Consider the following 27897-nt stretch of genomic DNA (forward strand, 5'->3'; position numbering starts at 1 on the left):
CTCAGCCTACTACTCAAACACCTACACAACAGTTTGACCAATATAATGAAAATAATACGTCGGACGTGCTGAAAATTATCAACCCTATATATATTATACAACCGGCCCTAAGTAAATTTCCTCTAGTTCAATCTAGTAATAATTTTTGTATTACAAAAAAATGTCTTAGATTATAATATAATTTCTTTCTATATGAAGACAAAATAGATACAACAAAAGTGAATAAAATAAATGGCTGATTACAAAGATATTCCTTTCAAAAACAAATTGAAAAAAGGTAGGTACATGTCAGGTGTGGGGTTCGAACCCACGCTCCCAATTGGGAACCAGAGCTTAAATCTGGCGCCTTAGACCGCTCGGCCAACCTGACTTATACTAACAGTCAAACATATCTATAACTTTCGTTGATAACGTTTTTATAAAATTATTTTACAATTCTTTACTTACTCGCATATGTAAAATGAGAGTATTGTAATGACGAAAAGTTACCCCTAACTATTTCTATTCAAGTTATTGAGATGTATTCTCAAAAACTTTATTGGAATTTAAAATGTTATCAGTAGTTGACAAAAGCTTTTATGCATAAAACTAAAATCTATATTCTACATATTTATGTAGATTGTACTTGTGCAGTAATTGATATGCGAGCATGTATTTAGTTATACTTCAAAAGATACTGTTAGACAAGTAATTGGAAGAATGCTTTAGGATATACATTTACAGTAAAACGGCATGACAACACAAATTATTAAGACTTACCACCAATTACTGAAAATTTACATGTCGGTAACAACTGTTTGGAAAACAGAAACATAAAAAGCGAAGAAATGATTAAATGGATACGTACAGGTTCAGCAAAGAGTTAAGATATTAGAAACAAGAAACACGGAAATAGAAGGCGAATTTCCCGTTGAAATATTAAATGACACTAAGCAGAAAAGTATAAACCCAAAAATACAATTTTGGGGCAAAGTGTTATCTATATGCCAAATAGACATTAATGCAGAATAATCACGGGCAAAAGAAGCAAACCAAAAATCCCACCACTCAAAACAGCGAACGGGATTGCAACCACAAACAAAGAAAAAGCCGTAGCATTCGCAAAATCGCTAAAAAGCGAATTCAGCCCAAACCACACTGCAACGCCCCAAAAATAGGAAGAATTTCACAACCACATAAAAGAAGAACGACGAAGAAGACCAAAAATGAACCTGTCACTACAGACGAGATAAAAGAAATAATAAAAAGCCTAAAAAAAAAAGAAAACCCCAGGAACAGATGTGGTCACAAACGAAGCCCTAAAGCATCTTTCAACCGAACCAACAGAAGAAATCACAAAAATTGCAATCGCAATAATTAATCTGGAATACTTTTCCAAAATCTGGAAGAAAGCAATCAGGCCAATCAGCCTGCTAGCATCAATAAGGAAAGACGTCGAAAGAACCCTAGACAAAAGAACAAGACAAGTAGCAGAAGAAAACAATATAATCCCCGATTACCAATTCGGATTTAGAAAAGAGCACTCAATAGAACAGCAGCTTATCAGAATCACCGATGACATAATAAGTAAAGCAAACATATCCAACCACACGGGCGCTATCTTTTTAGATATAAAAAAGGCCTTTGACGAAGTTTGGCACCCTCGCCTAATATGTAAAATAAGAGTAGCAAAATTTCCAACAAAACTAATTAAAATAGTAAAATCACACTTAAACAAAAGGAAATTTCAAGTCAAACTGGAAAACGCAATATCGGAAGAAACGGAAATAAACGCTGGGGTCCCTCAGGGCTCAGTACTAAAACCACTGCTCTTCAACATATACATATCAGACATACCGACAACCGACAAAACCACCATAGTACAATTCGCAGACGACACAGGAATCTTTACTTTAGGAAGGATGAACTCAGCAATAGTTAAAAAACTCCAACAAACAACAGACCAAGTAATAAGTTATATGGAAAAATGGAAAATAAAACTCAACGAAGACAAGACAGGAGTAGTAATGTTCGTGCATAAACAAGACCGCAACCCCACTCTCGAAAAAGTCAAAATCAACAACAATGAAATAGAATGGAAAAAAGAGGTTTGATATCCAGGAATCACACTACACAAGAAATTAAACATAAAGCATTTTGCGGCCATGACAGCAAAACTGTACCCTACCATCAACAAAAAAAGTAAACTAAACCTAAACAACAAAATAAAAATCTACAAACCAATAATAATGCCAGCTAAGAAGAGATTACAACAAAAGCTAAACAGCACACTACGTCTAATAACAGCTACGAATCGAAACAAATACAAAAGCTCTAGAGGACATAATACAAAAAGCAACTAACAAACAAACAATTAAAATGACAAACCATACGAACATCGAAGCAAGAAGACTATCACAAACAAAACCAAGGAAAACAGATAAGAGAGACTCGACCATGGCAAGGAAAAGAGAACTGAACAAAAGCATAGGACTGAAATTCAAAAGAAAAAGTAAAAAAAAAGATAACATCACAACAGACAAACTGTAAAACTAAGATGAACTAAGCAAGTTCAAAGCAAAATGAACAACAAAGATGAACGGGACAAAGAGTACCCGAACCTGATAAAATTCCAGGATCACATTAATGCAGAATAAATGAACTTACTTGATCAAATAATTTTAAATCGTGAATGGACAGATAGTGGAAGCAGGCAGCAAATAATGCAGAAATATTGAGTCATGTATACTATGTGAATCATATAGGATCAACGCCAGTATCAAACAAGATCTATTTGTTATCAGATCGTTTCGAAAAGCTAATTTAAATTTTTTAATGGATATCGAGAGAGGCAAGTTCCGTACCTATAAAGTAATTGTAGGATTTCACTCAGAAACAAGATAAAACTAAGAACTGCACAGCTATTACACGGAGCTGTTGCACCCAGAGTATATCAAGACCCAGAGATTAGACTAGGCAAGACATGTGGTTAGCATAAAGGAGGAAACTATACCGAAACAATCTTAAGCTTAACAGGAGATTGCAAGGGGCGTAACCGACAGGTAAGGCCGAGAGCAAGATAGAAGGACGAGACAGATAGTTACGTAAGGAATATGTTGGGTTCAGAAACTGTTGGAGAAGGAAGAACATGAAATTGATGGAGAAGAAGAGCAGGTCAGAAACTGCCAGAATTAATCACAACACACTATGCTATACAAACTTTAGTTGTCTTGGCGAGTATCAGCTTCTCACAGAGTCTTATCTAGTTTTTTATTTATTTCAAGTTTATGTCAAATGAGTCTCTTCTATTCAGATATACGACATAAATGTCATATTTACAGCTAATTGGTCGTTGAATCGATAGAAAAATAAAATAACTAAAGTAACTGCCAATTACAAGGCCTAGGTGCAACTGATAAATTGAGCAACATAGCAGTTTTTGAAACCTTAAAATCATGTTATTTAAGCCCTAAGCTTAGGGCTGGCGATGTCAGTCTTCAAGGAGGAGTTACTCGAGGCTGTCCACAAGGGGGTGTACTATCCCCACTTTTGTGGAACCTCACCCTGGATAGCCTCTTGAACCGCCTCGCCGAAGCCAACTTTATCACAGTTGGTTACGCAGATGATTTAACCATTCTCGTCAAAGGCAAGTATATAAACGTGCTGTTTGACAGGATGCAAGTAGCTCTCAAACTGATAGAGACTTGGTGTGACGAACAAAGACTCTCTGTGAATCCTAAGAAGACAGAGTTGATTCTTTTCACACGGATGAGGAAGGTTGGCAATCCCAGAATGCCATCCCTTGCTGATACTCCATTGGTATTGTCAAAAGAAGTTAAATATCTGGGCATCACACTTGACAATAAAATGACATGGAGAGCCCACCTAGATAATAGAGTAAAAAAAGCGTACGTTGCATTCGGTCAATGCCGGAGGGCTATAGGTAAGATATGGGGTTTGTCACCCAGAACTGCCCTCTGGATTTACACGGCTGTAATCCGACCTATGCTTACTTATGGTGCAGTAGTATGGTGGCAAAGACCCTACAGTCTACATCCACTACTGCACTTAATAAAGTACAGAGACTTGCGTGTTTGTATGTTACAGGTGCGCTGCGGACTACCCCCACTGCAGCCATGGAAAACATGTTAAACCTAACGCCACTTCATTTGTTCATCCAAGAGGTGGCATTGGTGACCATGACTCGACTGCGAGCAGCAGGAATTCTAATGGGTGAGAGAAATAGTAAAAATGCCAATCTCTGGAATGAAATGGTGGATTACTCACCAAATCTGGAGTGTGTAACGGACTTTACACCCCTACAACACATTTTTACGAAGAAATATCTCACCCACCCAAGCTCCACAGAAGTAGAAGTAAAAAACAGCCTTAAAATCTACACTGATGGTTCAAAGAGACGGGAAGGAGCTGGAGCCGGAGTCTTCTCGTACGATCTCCGACTCCACGTATCTGAACCTTTAGGTATAAGTACCACCGTCATACAGGCGGAGTTAATCGCCATACAACTTGCCGCTGCCGTTATTGTCAGATCCAACTTGGTAGGTAAGACTTTTACAATTTATACTGACAGTAGACAAGCTATTTTAGCCCTGAGTAGAATAACAATTACCTCAAGACTTGTTATGGGTTGTCATCTGACATTGAAGAAGGCCGCAGTGCATAACTGTGTCATACTTCAATGGATAAAAGGACACTCGACTTGTTCAGGTAACAAGCACGCTGATAGGCTTGCCAAAAGGGCTGCCAAGCGAGCGCCATGTTCGCCTGAACCGATAATCGCTCCGTCCTTATCAACTCAGATTGAGATAATTAAAGATTTTACCCACAAAAAGTTCATGAACTGGTGGGATAGGGTTAAGGGTTGCCATCTGTCTAAGGAAGTATTACATTATCCTTCAGCAGAGGCAGCCTTGTCTTTCGTAAGGCTTGGTAGAAACGCTCTACGAACTGTAACGGGACTCGTCACGGGTCACTGTAAACAAGCATCTTTATAACCTTAAGCTTGCTATTAGTCCTCTCTGTCGCCTCTGTAAAGAGAGCGAGGAGACGGTCCGACACATCTTGTGTGAATGCCCCACTCTGCAAGACCTCAGAATGAGAGACTTCGGAGAGGAATGGCCGACCACAGATGGCATCAGGAACACACCTCTGAGCTGTATCCAAGCCTTCGGAAATTCCTTAGGCTGGTTGATGTAGCCGGAGACAGTGTAGGAGGATGTACAAGGGGCCCGTTGGGGCCTAGGTGCTGTGTGCGTAGCATACCCTCCGCTTTCCTACGTACATACATACATCATGTTATTTACTTTGATAATTTCTTCACTAGTTACTAGTAGTTTTTCACTGATTTCATAGTTTTAAACTAATGAAAACATTACAGCTGCTGGAACAGCTCGATCAAACCGTCTTAATAAATTATTCTTAACTTTGAATTCAAAAGGCATCTCGCGGCTGTTTAAATTACTAATTAGAATTGATGCCAATAATGAAAATGAATGTGTTAATAGTTTTCAGATCATAAAGATCTAACTAGATGATCCATGTCTGAGAAAATACAATTCAAAACAAATCAATGCTATTGCATAAGTAGTGTTAGGATCCTATTATTACAAACATAATTGACATAACTGTTGCAAATGCTTCTGTACTGTATTGATATTGGTAAAATGATGCCATTAATAACACAAATTAGACGCAGTGTCGTCCGAACACATTTACATTTAGGTTTTTTTCAAATCCTAATATTCTTATGAACCATGTTTACAAAAAAAAACTTTCAAAATAATCCCAACCCAACAGGGCATTACATAAGAAGACCTTATTATTATTATTATTATTGCTGCCGGGCTGAGGAGGGCGGCTCCTCTCGTTACCGCGACCTATAAGATCTATTGTAACTTTAGCCCTCCAAAGGTTTAGGGCAAATGTAGGTCCTTAATGAACCTTAGTATTGTCCTGAGGTCTTGAACCTTTATGTCGGTAGGTAACAGGGGAGTTTTACCGAAGACGTTGTGCCTTAGACGTCCTCTGGCGACGCAATTGCACAGTATATGTTCAGCAGTTTCTGACTCGTCGTTGCATAGTCGACAAGTTTGATCCTCAGCTTGTCCAATGTGGAAGAGGTGGTATTTTAGGGCACATGGCCGGTTAGGTAGCCTGAGAGCGTTCTTAGATCCCCTTTGCTGAGGCATAAAACCTCTTTGGTTTTGTTTTGCGACGGAGTTATCATACTCTTCGCTTGTCTGTGACCTGGAAGTTCTTTCCAGCGTAAGGCTATCTTTGAAGCCTCCCAGTTGTTGATTATTTGTTTTAGGTGGCTTTTTGGTAGTCCACATCCAGGTTGGGGTCCAATGAAGGGCGTGTTTGCTGCCTCTTTGGTAAGCCAACCAAAAAAATGAGCAGTGTGCCAAACGAATGTCTTGTGACGTCATACAAATACATGTGTCTGCTGGAAACGTAATAATAAATAAGATCATTATAATGCCCTAAAATTTTCATTCAACAATCGGCAATCATATACACTTGCTAATCAAAACAACAGTTTGGTGCGCTGATTATCAGGTTAGATGCGAAGTACCAACTCAACCGAACCAATTGAATAGGTTCCAAAAAATGTGCCTACCACGTAACCTTACATTACATGTATCGTTAAAGTTTTGCTTTCATAAAATACAGACTAAACGCATATCAAAATTTCTAACAGACTCCAAAATCGATCAATTATTTGTATTTTCAGTTAATAAATTTCGTAATTTCTTTTTTCGCTTTAAAGTCGATTGGAATCAGTGAGATCGATAAATTGCACTGAACATTTCTTTGATAGAAATAAATGTTAAAAATAGAAAACGTGAATTTAAATTTTGTAAATGTCAATGAAAGTTTTATAGAAAACCTTGCAACACATCCAAAACATCTCATTATGAAATATTTCGTTACCATAAAAGTCAAATTTAAAAATGATTATACAAAGAATTGAAATATGTTTGTAAATTATAGTTGAAGTAATAAAGTAATAAACAAAAGTAATGATAAATAGTAAAAGTTGATGTGTGGTAAATCCTAATAAGTTAATAAAACCGGTTAACTCGATTTATAACGGTCGCTAATTAAATTTCTTAGTTATTTGCAATAAATATTGTTTGTTGTATACAGAATTACAAAGAAACATTAATTACATTTTAAACGAGAAATTAAATAATTACGAAAACTCGTCTCTGACTAACACCTTAAATATTACATGACATACACAACATTCGTTTCTACATTCATGATTTTTTGAAACTTTTCCACTATTATTGTGTATTAGTCATTGTCGCCAAGAAACTGTTGACCACCTCGGTGTGCTTTTAAGGTTGCGCAAAACTTCTAGAGCACCGTTCTGTCTCAGATATTATGATTAGACTTTCATTTCGAGACCGCGGAGTTTTACGTTATCAAGGCGAGCGCCTATCTAGAATAAGCTAAGGGTAAAAAATATCCAATAGAATACTTAATACACAACTTACAACCAATTGGATTTGCTCGGGATTTTGTAATTTATTCGATTATATATTAATAAATTTTCGTTGAGAAATGATTCGAAAATTCTCGTATTTTCAGTCATCATAGAAACTACGATATTCTTTTTTTAATAAAGTTTACTTTCGCCTTTTTTTATAGCAGACGGATTAATCTTTAAATTGTAAAAGTGAATTTTGTTGGTGAAATCACTTTTACTTTTATAGAACGTAAGAAAAATTTTAATTATTTCTAACCTATTATATTAATTTAAATACGGTAACTTTAATTAATATTAAGAATTGATTCTAACAAAAATTAATAGAGACGTAATAATATATGTAAATAATATTTCCAGTTAACATTTTTTGTCAATCGATCATTATTATTAACCTAACTTAATCTAAAGGCAAAATAACGTAAAAATTTATGAATTTTGCCATTAAATTTGGCTATAACTGTAAATATTAGAGTTATAGAAAAGGTGTTTTATGCCAAAAAGGTTCCATTTTAACCTGGAAAATGTTTTTAATACATATTATATTAGATATTATATTATACTTATGTTAGACAGCAAAAATTTCTGAATTGAATATTTTTCTAACATTAATAACGTTAATAATTGGACATAACTTAGAAGTTTATCAAGGTGGAAAAAACTTTTTATGCAAAAAAATGTTACTAATTACTAGTGGTGGAACCACTCGAATCCGGCAACTATTCGGTACCCGGCCTATCCCGCCATTTTTTTAAATCCAGCCGGATACCGGATAGTTACCAAAAAAACCTATTACTTAGTACTCCACCATTTACACGAATTAGTATCTATTTTAGGTGTTGGACACTGCAGATAATCATCAAGTTCAACCCCAATAGGACTTTTTTCATTGAATACAACTTTATTTATATCAGGTTTGTCATTAGCAACCTCATTGTAACAATCTTCGCTTGTAATTCATCATCACATTCATTACTAACAGAACTCGCTGTTATCACTTTCGATTATTAATTAAGGTGTCCTCTTTTTAATGCAACAAGCTGTTTTAAAAAATCATTTTTAGTTCTTGAGAAATACATTTTTGAATTAATCGACAATTTTTTTGAATTTTGCAATTTCTGCCGATTAAATTTTAATAATTCGTATAAAATCCATTTCTTGGAATATGAGTTGAAAATTTCACAAAGTGTTGATAAAAGTGTCGTCTTTCCAATGAACCAACCCGTTTTGAAAAATAACTCTTAGTTTTTGAGAAAACAATATTTGAAGTTCTGATAAAATTTTCGATGTTGCAATTTTCATCGATAACTTTCAAAATTCGCTATAAAATTAATTTCGTGAACGATCCTTGTGGAAATATCACCAATTATTAATTAAAGTATTCTCTTTTTAATGCAACAAGCCGTTTTGAAAAATCATTTTTAGTTCTTGAGAAATACATTTTTGAATTAATCGACAATTTTTTCAAATTTTGCAATTTCTGCCGATTAAATTTTAATAATTCGTATAAAATCCATTTCTTGGAATATGAGTATGAAAATTTCACAAAGTGTTGATAAAAGTGTCCTCTTTCCAATGAACGAACCCGTTTTGAAGAATAACTTTTAGTTTTTGAAAAAACAATATTTGAAGTTTTGATAAAATTTTCGATGTTGCAATTTTCATCGATAACTTTCAAAATTCGCTATAAAATTCATTTTTTGAAGGACCCTTGTGAAAATATTACCAATTATTAATTAAAGTATCCTCTTTTTAATGAAAAATACCGTTGTGAAAAATCTCTTTCAGTTCTTGAGAAATAAATTTTTGAAATGATCGACAATTTTTTCGAATTTTGCAATTTTCGCCGATTAAGTTGTAAAAATTCGTATAAAATCCATTTCTTTTAATATGAGTTTGAAAATTTTCCAAAGTGTTAATAAGAGTGTCCTTTTTCCAATGAACCAACCCGTTTTAAAAAATAACTTAATTTTTGAGAAAACAATATTTGAACTGATAATATTTTCGATGAACTTGATAACATTTTCGATGTTTCATCGATAACCTTCAAAATTCGCTATAAAATTAATTTCCTGAAGGATCCTTGATAGTATCCTCTTTTTAGAGTTGCTTCGTTAGTTAAATCAGCATCAAAAAAGTTCATTTTGTATCTTGGATCCAAATAAGTTGACATATCTTATCAGCTTTCTTATTAATTTCCCTTATTAATTTCACTATCCGTTCCACCACTACTAATTACGCTAAATTATATGTCCTACAAACAATGTTTGACCATCCACCAGTTATATTAACTTAAACTAATCTAAAGGCAAACGACATTCTTAGCATTTAAAACTCAAAACATCAAAGTTGTTAGAGAAGTAATTTATGCCAAAACACTTTCCATTTAAACCTTGATAATAACATCGTAATTAGGTATATCAAACACAAGAACTACCTTTTGTCCAGCCTATTCAAGATACCCATTACTGCCTTGTTATGGGTTCCATCCTGAGAACCTGTCAACCAATATTGGCGAACAATATCGTAATCGACAGTTTAATACTTTTGACCAATTGGCCAATACTTGTAGCAAATTTAATTCTTAACAACATTGCTTTTTTACACTTTTGGTCTCAGATGCATAAATATAGAGAAAAACTCGAATATATGCAAATTAGATGAAATCATGGTTTTACATTTTGTTGTTGGCAGAGCACAGAATTCCGAACGTTTTAGAAAAAAGTTTTAGTAAAAAAGTTGTAGCAAACATTATACTTAACAATGTTGCCCTTTTACACTTTTGCCCTTAGATATATAAATATAAAAAAAAGGAAAATTAGATGATATCGTGGTTTTACATCTTGTTGTTGGTAGAGTACGGGACTTGGAACGTTTTCGAGAAAATGTTTAATATAAAAGTTGTAGTAAAGTTTATGCCTAACAATATTGCTTTTTTACACTTTCTTCTCAAACGCATAAATATCGTGCACAACATTTTTCTTTTTTTATCATTGGGGACTAGACTTTCAGTTAGTACGCTCACTTGAATCGTTTAACCTTCGCGTTACCAATGGGGGTATGAAAGGAACCCCACATCTTGTTTCTTAGGAATAAAATATTGAAAAATGTAAAATTTATTAATTTGACTTTGATGTAATCGTAAAATAATGCTTCCTGAATGTGTTTTAACAAAAAGTGTCATAATAATACCTGGAGTTCCACCTTCGCATTCATTGTTGATCACACTTTAAATTGACGTGTTCATCAAACAATAAATCAATTGATGTGTTTGATAAGTTAGTTTGTTGGGTTTTAATCGAAATCCATAAATATTTCGAATCGGACATTTCGAGATCCGCATTCAGCCAGACCCAAGGTTAATGGAAGAGAATTGAAAACGAGTGGATTTTGTCATTTTGATAGAAGAAAGTATGACGAATCGAATGATGTATAGATGTTGAAAATCGAGTACCTACATCTTTTACAAATTATTTACCTAAAGAATGTAATTTTTGTGTTATTCTTGTGTACTTTTATAATATTTTGGCATTTTAGTGGAATTCAAAGAAGATTTCAAATCGAGCATTTCCACTTTCATATTAGCTAAGGATTAAGCTTTCGAATGAGATATTGTTCATCAAAATCGGTTCTAAAATTAAACAAAATCTAAGAGAACCCCTCTACCCGAGATAAAAGAACTTCTGGATTCAGGAAGAATACCTAGATATGATAACCTTGTTCGAATATTTGAAATACTTATAAGTTTTCTAGAAGTTTCTAAATTTGTTAGTATTTTAATGCTAGGTGCAAACGGTAAATTTTAGAATTCTACAAACAATTCTAGAATAAATAAAAAAACATAACTTAAACTACTTTCCAAATAGAAAATAAAATTAGATTTAAATACAAAGCAACAATTATTTAGAGCAAATTAAAACAATTAAAGTTGGAACAGTTAACTATTTTATTTTAAAAACTACAAACGAGGAAGAAAATATTGCAAATTTTATGCTAAAATAGAAATATACTTTTCTAATGATTACTCGCTACATCGTCAGAATGGGAAGGAAAATAGTACATAAAAATTATATTATTCAATAGTTTGGAACAGTAATAACAATAATGTTATTTGCACAGTTGGTGATAAAATAGTGATTTGAATTTTTATAGATAAAAACTCTATCTAAAATATTGAAATTTATAAATGTAAAAAACATCAACGTTTTGTGTGCTTGAAAAGAATTTGATGTGTTTTTCCTTTACAAAAATACTATATACTACGATTAGTTAATTAAAACCTTAAAAATTACTTTTTCAAAATAAATATTGCTTCTGCGGAAGTTTACAGCCCTGCATCCAAGTCAAAGAACGATATTTTACAATGTTGTTTTAACCAAGGACAAATATTTCCAAATCATATTTCAAGTGGAAGGGGCTTAAAATATAGTGAGCAGAACATCACTACAGTTAAGAAGGTTAAAAAAATAACATTTCATGGAATGAAAGAAATATAAAGTATTATCTTTCAGTAGACGAATTATGTGATGTAAGCTGATTATATAAACGAGCTAATTAAATATGGTGGAGACGCAATGGTAGATGAAATACACATCCTGTTGAACATAATTACCGAATGTAAAAGAGTATCAACTCAAGTAATTATAAGGGAAGTGGCTTATTCAGTTCTATCCAAAAATGGATGCCCAGAATGCTATAAGAAGAAGTAACTGTCACTGGGATCTGCGAACTACAACAGAGATCTTTCTTATATTAAGAGAGTTTGTGAATGTTCCGTCGATCTTAATCATACATTTGATGCAATGAGATTAAGTGATGCATTGAGCATGCTAGAGAAACGACACCTACATCCGAATATTGTCGTACTTGTAAGGGAGATGAGTACAAGAACAGGGACGGATAACATCACAAACAGAAGACTTCTCAGAACCACTGAGATAAAAACTCTCTCAGACCGGACCTCGTGGACGTCCCGCGAAGAGGTGATACGAAAGCAGGACTTCAGCATCACTGTTGAGACTCTGAAGAAGATTGAAAAGGTCTCTGAAAACGTCAGAGTCCTACTATAAAAAGAAGAAGACTTCTTACGATACTTATCATTAGAGGAAAATCCAACTTTATCAATCCTGGGCACTAATGGCGAAGCAACTCTCAATCTGTTAAAAAGAATAAAAGCATTTTATTTTGAATGTAGGAATTCATGTTGAGAGATTATTTGAATTAATAATGAATATAGATCAACTTCTCACTCGCTTGTTTTATTTACTCGATACTAGTTTCGGCTTATAAGGCCATCATCAGTCGAATATATGATTATAAAGAATTACAAATTTGTTTCCTTGTTGACAATTTTTTGTTTTTTATATAAAATACTTACACTCAAGTTCAAAAATTTGTTTTTCTTCTTAGAACGTGAAATGTCATAAAGGTTTTATGAGTTTAGTGTTATAATATAATAACCCTTATATGTAAATAAAATAACTAAAATACAAAACAACACAGATACACGAACTTATAAACGTACAATTAAAAGGTGTGTCAGACGATACATGAAAACACGAAAAGCGAAAAACAAGACATGTTTTTACAGATGTTACGAGAATGTTACGAGATGGCACTTTTGTGTGGATCTAAACCCATAATTCTATAAATTTAAAATAAAATTAATTTTTATGTTAACTTAAATATAGTCATATATTTAAATTCGAGTTGGTCGTTGAGTAGTTTGGTGTTTTCTTGATTGCTGTGCCGATATATTTTTGTGGATTAATTTTACACCTTCGAAATCCATAGTATGGTTTGTTTCGTTAATGTGCTTGTAGATGTTAGAGTTTTCTTTTTTCTTTTAAGCGCATCTCTAGTTGGCGTCCCGTTTGTCCTATATATGAATATTGACATTGTGTGCAATTGACTTTGTAAATGCCACTTTGTTGTAAAATGTTGTTGTTGGTTTTTAGGTGGTGGTTGGATAAGATTTTAAGTTAGAGTTTTTGTTATTAAAAGCTAACGTTAGGTTATAGTTAGCAAAGATTTCCGTAGCTTGATGAGTAATGGAATTGTATGGAACAGCTTTGTGTATTGTTTCTTTTTCTTGTTTTATATAAAGGGGTTCCTTTGTTTTTTAATTTTACTAAACAGGCTCTCTATCAGTTTAGGGGGTATCCATTATCTAAGGCCAATTGTTGTATAAAATTAAATTCAGTGGTAGATATCATGGAAGGTATTTTATATTTCCAGAGGAATGGTCGAGAAAATTAATGTTTTTATTAATTTCGATTTCTAGCGTGAATTTTAGGTTTTTATGTAAATTATTCAGATAAATGTGAAAATTATCCAATTGATCTTGGTCATCGCCCCATATACAAAAGATATCGTCTACATATCTTATCCATTTGACAATGTGATGTTAAGATGGATTTTTTTGTGAAAATATGTATTGTTCTTCGATATGATTTAGAAAAATATCAGATAGAATACCGGAAAAGAATACCCATTGGTAGTCCTTCGGATATCTCATAGTATTCATCATTAAAACAACAATAATTTTGAGAGACTACATGTTGTAGTAATAAATTAAGCTGGGAGACAATTTTATCATTTTTAAAATAGTTTCTAAAAATTGTATCTATTAAGTTCAAAGTATATTCTATCGGAACGTTTGAATATAAGTTGGTAACGTCAAAAGAAATTAGTTTTGTATTTGTTATATCGATATCAGAGGTTTTTTCAATAAATTGCCTTGAATTTTTGATACTATATTCAAGTTTGACAATCGATTTGTTGAAAAATATTCAATAAAACTTGTGCAATTTTTGATGTAGGAGAGTTCATGTATGCAGTAATCGGACATATTGGCATACCTTGTTTATGTACTTTAGGTAATGAATATAATCTAGGGATTTTTGGATTCATATGTATGCATTCTTGTATGATATATATGTTGTTTGGTGATATGTTAAGATGTGGTGAAAAATGAATTAAAACCTCATTACATTTTTTGATAATTTCTTTCGTCATCTTTACTGGTATTTAGCGGAGACTTTTCAAGCTTTTTATAATTGTTGTTTCTCATAAATGTTAAAGTTTTGTCGATGTATTCCTCCTTATTGAGGATTACAATTCTTGCTCCTTTATCTGCCTTAACGAATACAGCATTGTTGTTGGTGAGTTTTTTCTTTATCGAGTTTTATCGAGTAAATAAAACAAGCGAGTGAGAAGTTGATCTATATTTATTTTACTATTAAAAGTATTTTAGCCCAAATCCTAGGTGACACTAATTTAGTCCAAGATGTGAGTTTATTATTAGATCAAAGTAGCATTAGATTTAAATACTTAATTCTAACATGCGCGGAATAATTTGGTGTTATCTAGGAAAAAGTAAGTTTGAAATCGTTTTTAGCCAATCGCCAATAACATTAATTTCTTCAGTGAACCACATTTTTCACTTTTTCTTCCATTCACGTTAACTATTCTGGTTACAAATTCTGTGTACATAAAGTTATTAACATCTTTCCATTGTCATGGATAACGTCTTCATTAAACCTTTACTTAGAAGTACTTCGAATTCTAGGACTAAAACCTCTCAATATAAATCCTAAGATTATAAACGGTAATTCTTCAAAGAAATATAGTCGTTCTTCCTTGTGTTTATTTATCTCTGGTGAATATATGCATACTAATCAACTATATTTCTTCCTGATTAAACTCAAGAGTAACGGACGTCATAGTACACGATCAAATTATTCATGTACAAGCATTTCTACAGTAGCCTATAGGCCCTATGATTTATGTAATTTTCGCTGTATTTAGTTCTGATACATATTTCCCTTGCATTTTTTCATTAATTCCGGTAATATATCAATTTTGTGTTTATTTAACTCAATAACGGCTTCCTACACTCTGTTAACTTTAATAAATCTTCTATAAATCTTTTTGATTAAAAATAAACTAATATTATTTAATTAAGATATGTAAATTAGTATTACCAAATTAGTGCGTTACAACCTTAGTTAATGAAGGCGTTATGATACATATTAATAATTATAGTTAAATTTTCTTAAACTCATAATTTTCACAATTTTTTTTTACAATAAGCAATGATTTCAAAATAAACTAATTTTTGCAAGAACGAAAGAATCGTTTCCGTGTTTACCCGAGTAAATGACATGAAATTATATCGATATGCGTGCATTGGCACAAACGAAAACTTGTTCGCCGGATAGCTTAAAGTTTTTATGGAAGCTTTAGTTTGGCGACATACGGGAAGCGCTAATGGTAAAGTAAATTCGACATTTGTATTGCCGAAACATCCGTTTTGATTTTTTGTATAAAAACGATGTTAGAATGGAAATCGATGTCAGTACCAACTCAAACCTAATAAAAGTTAAAATGTACCGATTAAGCAATTGTGATTTAAGTTTTTGGTGTTTTTTCTTTTTGTTTTTGATTAATATAGTTTACAGTGCATCTATTTTGGATAAAGATAACTCTATTAAGGAAAATGTTATCGTTCAGGTATTAAATTAGCTTCCAATTTTTCTAGTCCCCAATTAAATACCATTTTACATGACAGTATTTTAATTATAACAAGAGAACCTCTCCACCGAGTTTGACAATCAGTATCTCATTCGAAAGCTGAATTCTTGGCCACTGCGAAAGTGGAAATGTGGGATTCGGGATCCCTTTCGAATTTCGCTAAAACCTCAAAACATTGCCCAAATACACGAAAAGAACACAAAAATTACTTTATTTAGGGGTAACTCTTAATCGATGTAGATGATTATTGAGATCTTTACGTCATTCGATTCGCCATAGTTTCTTCTATCGAAACCGTAAAATGCCCGATCTCAATTCTTTCTCATTAACCTAGTACAGCTCTCCGAATTGTTTATATCGTGGTTACCGTGTTTATACACGTACGAAGACCCAAAATCCAGCCCACATAAAAAGAAATTAATTAAAAAAAGGTTTACTATAAAAGTTGTACCAAATCATATTCTTAACAATATTCCTGTTTTACACTTTTCCTCTCAAATGCATATATTGTGGTTTTACATCTTGTTTTTGGTGGAGCACGGGATTGGGAATGTTTTCGAAAAATAATTTTAGTATAAAAGTCGTAGCAAATTTGCATAAAATGAAACTTAGATGCATAAATCTTGAGAAAAAGTCGAATAGGTGAAAGTTAGATGAAATCGTGGTTTTTCATATTGTCGTTGATAGAACACGGGATTTGAAACGTTTTTGAAAAAAAGTTTTAGTATTAAAGTCGTAGCAAACTTTATTCCTAACAATTCTTCTTTTACACTTTTGCTCTCAGATGAATAAATATCGAAAAAAAGCCGAATAGGTGAAAATTAGATGATATCGTTGTTTTACATTTTGTTGTTGATAGACCACGGGATTCAGAATGTTTTAGAATAAATAAAAGTTATTATAACCTATTTTATTCTCAACGGTATTGGTTTTTTTACACTTTTGCTTTCAGATGAATAAACACCGAGAAAAATTCGAAAAGGTGATAATTAAATGAAATCGTGCTTTTATATTTTGTTGTTAGTAGAGTACTGGATTTGGAATGTATTAAAAAAAAAGTTTGCTTAAAAATTGTAGCAAACTTTGGTATTAACGATATTGCATTTTCCACTTTTGCCTTAGATTCTAGAAACTTAATTCTTAACGATATTGAATTTTACATTTTTATTCTTACAATCAAATACATAAACATCGTGCTCATTTTTTGTAATAATGGACTAGAGTCAGTACATTCACTGAGTTCTTTAAACAACTGAATGTCAATTAGCGAATTTTGACTAAAATGACTAAAATTGAGCAATTAATAATGAAGATGTGTTTGATTTGTTACCTTTTTGTGTTTTAATCAAAATCTTTAATTATTTTGTTCAAACTCCGGGCAGGCCAAATATTTGAAATGTGTTTGGGAGAAAATAAACTCCTGGCAAGCCAGATATTTATTTTGGAATGGATTAAACTCCGGGCAGGCCAGACACTTAATCCAGGAAGGAAATGAGTATTACGAAGATGGGGTTTATATACAAATCTTAATTCTAACTTAACAATTAATATAGTGTTTAAAAGTAATTAATTTATGTCACATAATTGCGCGCGGTATGCGTTCCGGATTGATCATTTGCAGAGGAATCCCTTCTTCAATGTTGGACGTCTCTTTTGGTTTTGGTTTTCTTTGACACTTCACCTTACACCATTGATACAGTCTCCATATGGTGACAATTATAATGACGATTGATAGAGTTTTAAGGGTGCAGATCAACACTCCTCATCTACTAATTCTTCTGTGGCCATAAGCTGAGAAACTTCATCTCCAGCTTTGATGAGTTTTTCTCCAGATAGTTTAGTAATGACCCATGGTCTTTTTACAGAGATGTTCCTTGGAAGTACGATCGGGTGATTGAAACTGGCTATTACGGTAATACTCTTGGCTGTTAATATAATTTGTTTCATTTTTATAACGCAGTCCTGAAAAATCTGGAGTACACCAGTCGAAATTAGTAGTCTTCTCCTGTACCAGAACATGTTACAGCAACTTTCTCTAGTTTCGGTGTTATGAAAATCCAGGTATTCTTCATGTATAATTCTTTCCAAATAAGCGAATTAATATAGAATTCTTGAATCATGGCTTATCTTGACGTTTGTAAATCTCATTGATGACTCAACTGGGATTATTTTCGATGTTTTTTACTAATGTAGGAGCGCATAAGTATTCAGTAACTTCTACCACTATGCACTCATTAAATTCTTCGTGGCTAAGTTGAAAATATAACTGATTGTTGTAATCAATAGCGAAGATTTCGTTTGGAACTTCTAGTATCCAGTATGTTGCATTAGTGATCTTGAGCGGTATAGTATTGACTTTAATAATTTCGAAGTCAATTACTTCTGCCATGGGAAAATAAGTAAATATCGTAATAAACTCCTCATCTTGTGGCATTTTAAGTTTTATGATAAGAGCTTGAGGGATTTGAATATTCGACGGAAGTTTTGAAGTTGCTGCGACAATTATTCTGTGTGTGTAAGCTAATGGCATAATGTCATACAGATCTCTTCGGTCTAGGTGTAGATACATCACCTTGGTGCAAAATTGACTTATTTCCGAAATGATGTTTATAGCTATGTGATTTGAGTTCAATACATAGATGTTCAATTGATTCACACCGACTTTGGTGAACCAACGGCTCATTTCGTTTAACGCAGAAAGTCCTTGGTTTAGTTTTGCGGGAAACTTCTCTAGTTGGACATAAACTCTTGCTTCGCTGGCGTTAAAAAACGAAATTGCAAACATCATGAATTTAGTTTGATGATTTGATGCTTTTATCAGAGTTTACTGATTCTTTTCTAACGCCTCGATATCTTGGTATACTTCGTCGTTGACGCCGAAAACACTGGTTAATAATCATTCCAACAACTCTCTTCTGTCTTCTTTGCTCATTCTTAAGTTATCACATAAGTATTTGAAAACTCTAATCGCGCTTACGACATATCTTCGTCTATTATTGTTTTGTTGACCTTGGACTTCTTCCTGTTTTTCTTTGACCATTGGTAATGGTACTAAGCTGTGTTTCGCTCTTTTCAGGATTCTTCCGCCAGAATTTTTTAACGTGACCACTCTAACATTGCCATCATCTGATGGATGGATTCTGTTATTCGTGCTAATTGCCAACGATTGGTATCGATGATATTTTCTTTGATAATAACAACATCACCAGGCTTGAAATTATCTTGTGGAACTTTCCATTTGTATCTCTGTTGTGACCGACTGAGGTAGCCACTGGACTACGCTTTCCAGAAGTCTTTGTTCATTTTTCGAATTTACTTGCACCTCGAAGACAAATCTTGCTCATATTTGTTAGAAGGATGATTGTAGGATAACAATGATCTACCGATAAGAAAATGGTCAGGAATCAAAACTGTTGTATCATTCATGTGGTTACTTAAAAGTGTTAATGGACGGTAATTTAAGGATGCTTCTATTAGAGAAAGAAGCGTGGAGAGTTCTTCAATTTCCTGGATCCGATCTTGAATGTTGCAATTGTAACAATTTACTCTGGTTGTAACAATTTACGGGCTCCAACAAAATTTGTTCCGTTATTACTGTACATGTATTCACAGTAACCACGTCGAGCAGTAAATCTATTTAGAGCAGCCAGAAATATCTCAGTGTACATATCACTGACTGCTTCCAAATGAATTGCCAATGTTGTCAGGCATACAAAGATGGCGATGTACCGTTGATACGATTTGTGCCCTATTCCTTTCGTGGTACGAATTTGAATCGGGCCGACATAATTTACACCAATATGAGTGAATGGGAGAGCTGGGCAGACTCTTGGTGCAGGAAGTTCTCCCATTATTCATTTTACTACCTGAGCAATGTATCAAACGTCACGTTTTCCATTTATAATCCTATATTTTCTTCTAATATAAGCTAATGTTGCTTAATTTCCTCCATGTAGAGTTGAAGGGGTTACATTTAAGATGAACGTTTGAGAAATGTTTTAGAAACAATTATTGGGTGTTTTTCATCGTTGGCTAGAGGTGATTTTTGTAATCTTCGGTCAACACGAAGATAAAGAAGGTTTATCTTTATCTATGAACGCATTAAGTGTCGAAACCTTGCTTTTCTTGTCCACTTGGTTATTTTTCGAAGATCTTTTGTTTCCATTTCGAACGCTCTGTGCTGAATTTCGATAATAATTGCGTTTAGGGTCGTATTCATCTCTTGAACGGTAAGCGGTCCATATTCTTTCGCTTTGTTCTAACAGTTTGTTATGAATCGACAACAGTAAGAAAGTACTCGAATCATTTTTGTCAATGAAGAGAATCGTTCGTACTCTTTCGGCATTTCAAATGCTTTCATGCAGGCAATAATTGTTGCCTGCTGATAATTGTTGGGATTTTAATCTCCTCATTGGTGTTCTCTACCTCTTCTTGTTGTGGCCAACATCCTTCTTTTAACAGTCATGATGGACCATTCCACGTCTAAACGTCTTCCACTTCGTTGGATCTCCTTTTATCCAAGATAATGTGATTGTGGAATCTGACCATGCGAAGAGTGGAGTTTCTTGATCTAATTTTAGTGTTCTGGTAGTTCTTCTAAATAATCTTGCAAGTCATACTGCCGCGCAAAGTTCTAATCTTGGTAACGTCGATTTTGTTCTTCCAGGTGTTATTTTTGACTTAGCTATAGCTAGGGTCGACGTAATTTGTCCGCTTTCGTTAGGACATCTTGCATAGATTACTGCCCCATACGCTTTTTCTGAACCCATGGAGTTCAACTTTGGATCCTTTCTGCTTTTGATCCACCGTGGTAGGTTGATTTCTTCTAACACTTTTAATTCTTCTGGAAATTGTAACCATAAATGCTTGACTTGGTCTTGTACAGCTTGATCTCACTCTAATTCTTGGAGAAACAACTCTTCAGTGAGAATTGCTTTCATAACGACAGATACTAGCCAACCGGGAGGGTCAAATAATTTAGCTACGTCTGACAGAATGTGACGCTTCGTAAGGTTCTCATTGATGGTCACATTCAGTTGAAATCGAAAAGTGTGTGTCAAAGGTGCCCAATATACGCCCAGTGATTTAGTTAGCCAATTTTCAGCTATTTCTCTGTCAGTTTGTGCTCTGAGTGAGATTGGTATTGATTGAAGCAATTCTGGTTTGCTGCAGATCAAAAGTGATTTGGAATCGGGCATTTCCACTTTCGTATTGGCCCGGGATTAAGCTTACGAATAAAATATTGTTCATCAAAATCGATTTTCTTGTTATAATCAAAACATTATACCGGTAAAATCCTATCTAATTGAGCGCTAACTTCGTAGGTTTAAAAGTAGATAATTTTTATTTTTAGGATGATTTAAATCATGAGAATTTAACTAAAACATTAAACATCTCCGATTCTGATTTAAATTCTATAGACAATTTAGACAATTCAACAGTGACAAGTTTAAAACGACAAGTTAATATTTTCCCAGGAAATCCTTTTTTTAACGAACCAATTCCGGATTTAGATCTTCCCGTGAGTAATTAAAATACATAAAGTAATTAAAGTAATCGTGTGAAATTACGTGATTACAGAACAAAGAATTCGTAAAAACATTAATATTATTTTTATATCCAGACAATAAAATCCAATTACGTCAATTAACAACAATAGAAACCGCTAATTTACCTTGTGTCCCTGCTTTAGTTCATTTCACTTTTACCTATACCATACATTTTGAAAGTTAACAAGAAAATTAAAACAAAAAAACTAAACCCAGTATCAACATTAACATAATACGTGATTCATTAGTTTGAAAGTACCCCGTTTCTTATTGATAATTAGGTTCGTTTATCGAGATAGAGATAGAGGTATTGTTTTATGTGTACAGGATGTATTACCAACATTGGACTTGGAACCGAAAAGTAATCGAACGAAAATTAATATTCGAATAAATAAAAACGATTTAGCTGGAACAAATATAACGAAACTAATTGAGCAAATTGAGGAATTTATCGCCAATCAAACGAAATTTGCTAAACAAGAAGTTGACGAAGATAATAGTAATGATGGAGAAGAAATTTCTGATGAAGAACCGGAAACTAACGCCGAACAAGAAGATGATGAAGAAAGCGAAGAAGAGGAAAGCAACGAAAGTGAAGAAACAGATTTTGTTCAAGGATTAATTAAATCATTTTTGGGACAATTAAGTACAGTGTGTATAAAAATATAAAAAAAAAAATATTTGATTTTAAATATTTTTATAATTGATTACTTTTTTGTGTTTTAGCCTGAAGGTGGAGTAGATGTTGACGCAATTGTCGGCCTAATAGGTGGATTAAGTGTGGTAAGAATTGCTTAATTAATCAATACAAAAAAGAAAACTATACAAAACCATTAACCTTGTGTTAAACTTTTTTGTCCCCAACAATTATCGATTGTTTTTCTTCTACTTTCTAGCCTAAAGATGACGGAACTTACGACTTCTCCGGACTTACAGAAACATTACAAAGCTTTTTAGACGTAAGTATAATTATTTCAAACCATATAGAGATTAAAAAGAAATTAATTTAATTGAATTGCCAATTCAATAAAGGTAAAAGTTTTTTCAAGTGAATAAACTATTATGTAAACCTCGTTGGAAATTTTAACCAGGAAGGTCGAATAGGAAGTGCAAAAGAGAAAATTTCAAAAACCTTTCGGACACCTGAACGAACAATATGCACACGCAGATATATGATCTGTTAGGAGAAAACCTTAACTTACATCATAACCACAACTTCGTATTATAACGGGTTATTAACATAAATTATCGCATCTTTAACCTGTTGCAAATTAACCCATTGATGACTAAGTCGATGTTTGTTGCAACCTAAAATGAATTTGTGACGTTGATCGATGTAGAAAGTTCATCTTTTTTATTATTAATCTGTCCTTTAAATTATTTTTTAAAACATTCTTAAAAACTTTCTTAAAAGAAATGAAAGTTGTAACAAAAATAAATTTTTTAATTCCACTTCGTAATCTATTTGACTCATTTAACTAATTTTCGCACATTATTTTTTGTTAATTGCACCTTGAAAACCTTGAAAGTGCGTGCAGTTCATGTGAATAAGGATTTCTAATGTTTCCTTTGAAATTGTTAAGTTTTTAACCTTAAACGCAATTTTAAAATGAAAGAAAACCGGGTTATTATAATTTTATAATAACCCGGCTTTAAGTTGTGTTTTTTAAAAGCGATTCATTGACCGGTTATGATTCATAAAGTAATTTACCAGAAAATTGATAGATTCGGTTTAGGATATGACCCAATTAGATAGAACTGATGATTATTGTATTTTTATGTTTAATTTGTTAAGCTTAACGAACTTGTGCCATTAAAAAGTTAAGAAAGTTTTTGCAAATTTGTGCATATTTACAAAAATAAAAAAGAAATGGTGTGTTAAACGAAAGTTCATACTAATGTACAAGACTTTGAGAAAATAGAAACTGAAAAACAGACGGCTTACAAGAAATTTTCTTGTAAAAACCTTACAAGAAATAACACTACAAATGTTGTATATTTTTTATGACGCCATACGAAATTCCCAACGGATTGGAACCTCTTTTGTGAAAGTTGTTTGATGGCAAAATAAAGAGATTCACTAAACGTGTAATCCGCCCCACTTCTTTGTATAAGCCTTGTAGCAAGTACCATTCGTGATAAATTAATCATTGTCCTTGCCTTTTTAAAATATATATTTGGAAATAAAATTCAAGTAAAAATAATAGCGTGAATGATGCATATGGAATGTTTCTTAATGTCATTATGGGGGCTTTTCATACGTCTTTTTCACTATGTGATAACGGCCTCAATTGGTTTAACAATGATTTGAAACACATAAGGGAAATGTATAACTCTTCTTGCAAGCTTTATAGAAAATTTAAAACTGATGACTTACTTCATGCTAGAAATAACCTTAGAATTCAATATACAAAGGCGATTTCTGATGCAAAAATAAGGCTTCGATTGAAGTTATTAAGCAGTGCAAAAATAAACCAAAAGTAATGTGGAATCTTATTAATAATACTAGGGGTAGTTGTACGGATGATGACACTTCTCATTTAAACCCTAATCAATTAAATAATTTTTCTATTGGCATTGCTGACGAGGTGGTTCGAAGTTTTTCAGGTTCGACTGTTTGTGCTATGGACGTTTGTCATACGCTGCCTCCAGAAGGAGTGTACTTTTCGTGTTCTGAAGTTACGCCGATTAAAGTTCGTGATCTGCTTTGCAGTTTAAAATCTATTAACTCTAAAAACATTTATGGTCTATGTGATGCCCGTTACCAGATTGGTGTACCATTCCTTTTCATCTGGCGTATTCTCTGACTTATTAAAAATAACTAATGCAATTCCAATATTTAAAGGCGGTGATAAAAGCAACAATGCTAATTTTCGTCCTATTACTATTCTACCTCTGTCGCGGTAGTTAATATATGAATATCTGTCTTGACAGCTTTGAAAGGCGTGAATACTGTATGTCATTGTTTTTGGACTTGTCTCGTGCATTCAATACTGTACATCATCCAATTCTTATTAATAAACATAGCAATGTTTACAATTTTGATGACAAAAGTGTTGCTCTAATCCAGCGTTTCTTAAACTGTGTTCCGCGAAACGAATTTTTACTGAACGCCAGAAAACTATTGAAACTTTTCAAAAAAAACTCTCCGGCCATCTGGGCAGCGCATCTTTTTGGTCCAAGCAAAGGATTCCCAGAAACTTTCACCGGGGATATTACTGGACTCGGGGATAAAAGAACCAGGATCGGCCCGGAGAAGACAGTTATCGTTTTACAGTTCGCGTTACAGTTTTGATCGGCAACCTTTTTCGAAACGCTTTTTTTCTTCTAACATTGTTACCAATGTTTTGCAGTATGGACAGGTGGCTTAAAAACGGCAGACTAAAACGTTCAAGTGTAGATGCAACAGATTCAGCTTGACAATAACACCGATGCAAATCAAATCGCCCCAAAGGAAAATAAGCCAGTTATAAATGCTTCTACAAGTGTTGAATACAAAATAGTTACTAAAAAACGTAGGAGGTATGATGAAAGTTGTATATCCTTAGGATTTATGAACAGTAATGGTAATCCGCAGTGCGTTATATATAGCAAAGGTCTCATATAGCTCCAAATAGTTCCAACTAGCTCTATGGCTCCAGCTAAGATGCGTCGACATTTGGAATCTCTCCATAAGGACTTTAAAGAAAAAAATGTTGAATTTTTCAAGCGAAAGTGTGACGAACTTGTAAAATTAAAAATATTTATGGTTCAAACCACAAAAACAATTAATGAAAAAGCGACTGAACCTTCTTACTTGGTCAGTTATCAAATAGCTCAATTGCTCAATTGCGGAAAGTCTCATAAAATCTTGCGCTATGGAGATGGTTAGATGTTAAACGAAAAATCAGCAGAAGAAATAGGTAAGATCCCACTATCGAATGATACGGTAGCTCAGCGCATCAGAAATGTAGCCACCAATATAAAGAATGAACTTATGTTTCGCCTACAATCATGCAAATTTGCATTATAAATGGACGAATCTACCGATGTAGCTGGACTTGCAATATGAATTGTCATCAATAGTTACCAGCATAAAAACGCAATATCAGAGGATCTTCTGTTATGTAGATTTTTACCAACACGTACTACAGGACTGGAAATATTTAGTCTCCTAAATGCTTTTCTTGAAGACAATGAAATAATATGAGACAACTGCATCGATATCGGTACAGATGGAGCAAAAACCATGAGTGACACAATTAATGGGGCTGTACGGCTTATTAAAAATATCGGCCTGGGAAGTGTAACAAATGGGAGGTGTACATACATCTCTTCTGTTACATACTGAAGTCAGATGGTTGTCACAAGGAAAGATACTCACCCGTTTATTTGAATTAATGGACGATGTACGTGCTTTTTTTTAGAACATAATTTCGAATTGAAAGATCGATTATTTGATAAAAATTGGCTGCTCAATATTGCATATTTAAGCGACATTTTTACGAAGATCAATAATCTTAATTTAACACTTCAAGGCAAACAGGTAAATGTATTTAATGCTAACGAAAAAATTCTTGCTTTCAAGAAAATGATAGAATTTTGGATAATTTGTGTAAGCTCTAATGAATATGATTGCTTCCTAACTATAAAAGATTTTTGGAAGAGGAAAAGATTGAAATAGGGCACATTTATTGAAGAAGTTCTTCAACACCTGAAAGGCTTGAGTGAAGATTTTAATGAATATTTTCCGAATGACAGGCAGATTAAATATCAATAAGAACTGTAGATTAAAAACCCATTTATTATCAATACACGACCTTCAATCATGTCGTCAGAAGAATATGAAACTTTGATTGAAATGACATATGATTCATCGTTGTAAGAAAAATTTAAATCAATGCCGTTAATACAATTTTGGTGCAGTTTGAAAGATGAATATCTTCAATGGTCGCAAAAGGGCGTGTTGGCACTTTTACCATCTGCTACTACATATATATATCTGTGAAATGGGATTCTCAGCTTATATGTCGACAAAAAATAAATATCGCAACAAACTTGACGCCGAACCTGACAACAGAATTCAACTTTCATCCAAGCAGCACCACTCCTCCCATTAAACGTTATTTTAATAATTTGGTATTAATTTTGAAAGTACTTTTTGAAGCAAATAAATGTTATCTAAACATTCATTGCATTAAAACCTTTCATTAAAGAAAATTGAATGATGCCAGGGATTCCACGATAAATGTGGTCATTAAAAAGAGTTACACTCATCATCAAAAGTTTAAGAAACGCTGCAGTCTAATCCAATCTTATTCGGCCGGCAGAACGCAACAGGTGACTTGTGGCTAAATGACGTAGGAAAGAGTCACTTTGACTCGGGGTGTTCCACATGGTTCTATCCTTGGTCCTCTTTTATTTTTGATGTTTTTCAATGACTTTCCGTACTATTTTAGGGACATTGATTGTTTTTTATATGCTGACGATGCCACTTTGATTATCCTAAGCACCAATAATTTATAACAATTTATTTGTGATGTCCAAACTATTACAGCATTTTCACACGTCAGGTTATATTACATAGATATACATAAATGAAAATACACAATAAACAAATAGAAAGGTCAAATTTGAAAATTAATAAGTAAAATCAAATAAAATAAAAATAAAGTCAGGCATACACATGTATATATATATTGAAGGAGACTGATTACCAGCAGTAAATATTGGTGAGGAATTAGTGTTCATATTAATTGAAAATCATTGCTTACAAATTCGTCGTAGCTATAGAAGCCTTTAGCAATCAAGAATTTTTTGATAACAGATTTAAAACACTTGATGTCCAAATTCTGAACATGAGGAGGCAATGCGTTAAAAAATCGGATACCATGATAATTACAACCATCTCGCGCCCTCAACATGCGACTGAAAGGGACAGCAAGGCCGCATCCATTTCTTGTGTTGTACTGGTGACTATCGTTGTTTTTTTATATTCACTCAAATTTGCCTTCACGTGCATCAGACATGCAAGAATATAAATGCACGGAAAGGTCATAATACCTAATTGAACAAATTTTCTCCTGCAGCACTCCGTGAATCCCATACGACCCATTAATCGTACACATTTTCTTTGAACTCGGAATATATGGTGTGCATGCGTAGAATGTCCCCAACACAAGACACCATAAAACATGTAACAATAAAAATTTCCGTAATACGCCATAATGATGCTGAAGAAGTCATTCAAAGATCAGAATTGATACTAGATAGAGCACGTAAATGTTGCATCGCGAATGAGTTGTGTTTGAATAATAAGAAAACTGTTTGAACAATTTTGGT

At 33.3% G+C, this 27897-nt stretch overlaps 1 protein-coding gene and 1 non-coding gene across 2 annotated transcripts in view; one reads left to right on the forward strand and one right to left on the reverse strand.

Moving 5' to 3' along the window:
- Window positions 1-286: 286 nt before the first annotated feature.
- Window positions 287-370, reverse strand: TRNAL-UAA (transfer RNA leucine (anticodon UAA)). The gene has a single exon. It is a non-coding gene; the product is annotated as a tRNA-Leu (tRNA).
- Window positions 371-4178: 3808 nt separating this feature from the next.
- The window catches only part of LOC111414487 (uncharacterized), a 33171-nt gene continuing 9452 nt past the window's right edge, over window positions 4179-27897 (forward strand). The window contains exons 1-5 of the mRNA XM_071200377.1: window positions 4179-4538; window positions 21381-21548; window positions 21904-22227; window positions 22303-22359; window positions 22473-22535. Of these exons, the coding sequence (XP_071056478.1) occupies window positions 4179-4538; window positions 21381-21548; window positions 21904-22227; window positions 22303-22359; window positions 22473-22535 (972 nt within the window). The remainder of the gene's footprint in view (window positions 4539-21380; window positions 21549-21903; window positions 22228-22302; window positions 22360-22472; window positions 22536-27897) is intronic.

This window comes from Onthophagus taurus, chromosome 11, assembly GCF_036711975.1.
Source record: "Onthophagus taurus isolate NC chromosome 11, IU_Otau_3.0, whole genome shotgun sequence".
NCBI classification, from domain to species: domain Eukaryota; kingdom Metazoa; phylum Arthropoda; class Insecta; order Coleoptera; family Scarabaeidae; genus Onthophagus; species Onthophagus taurus.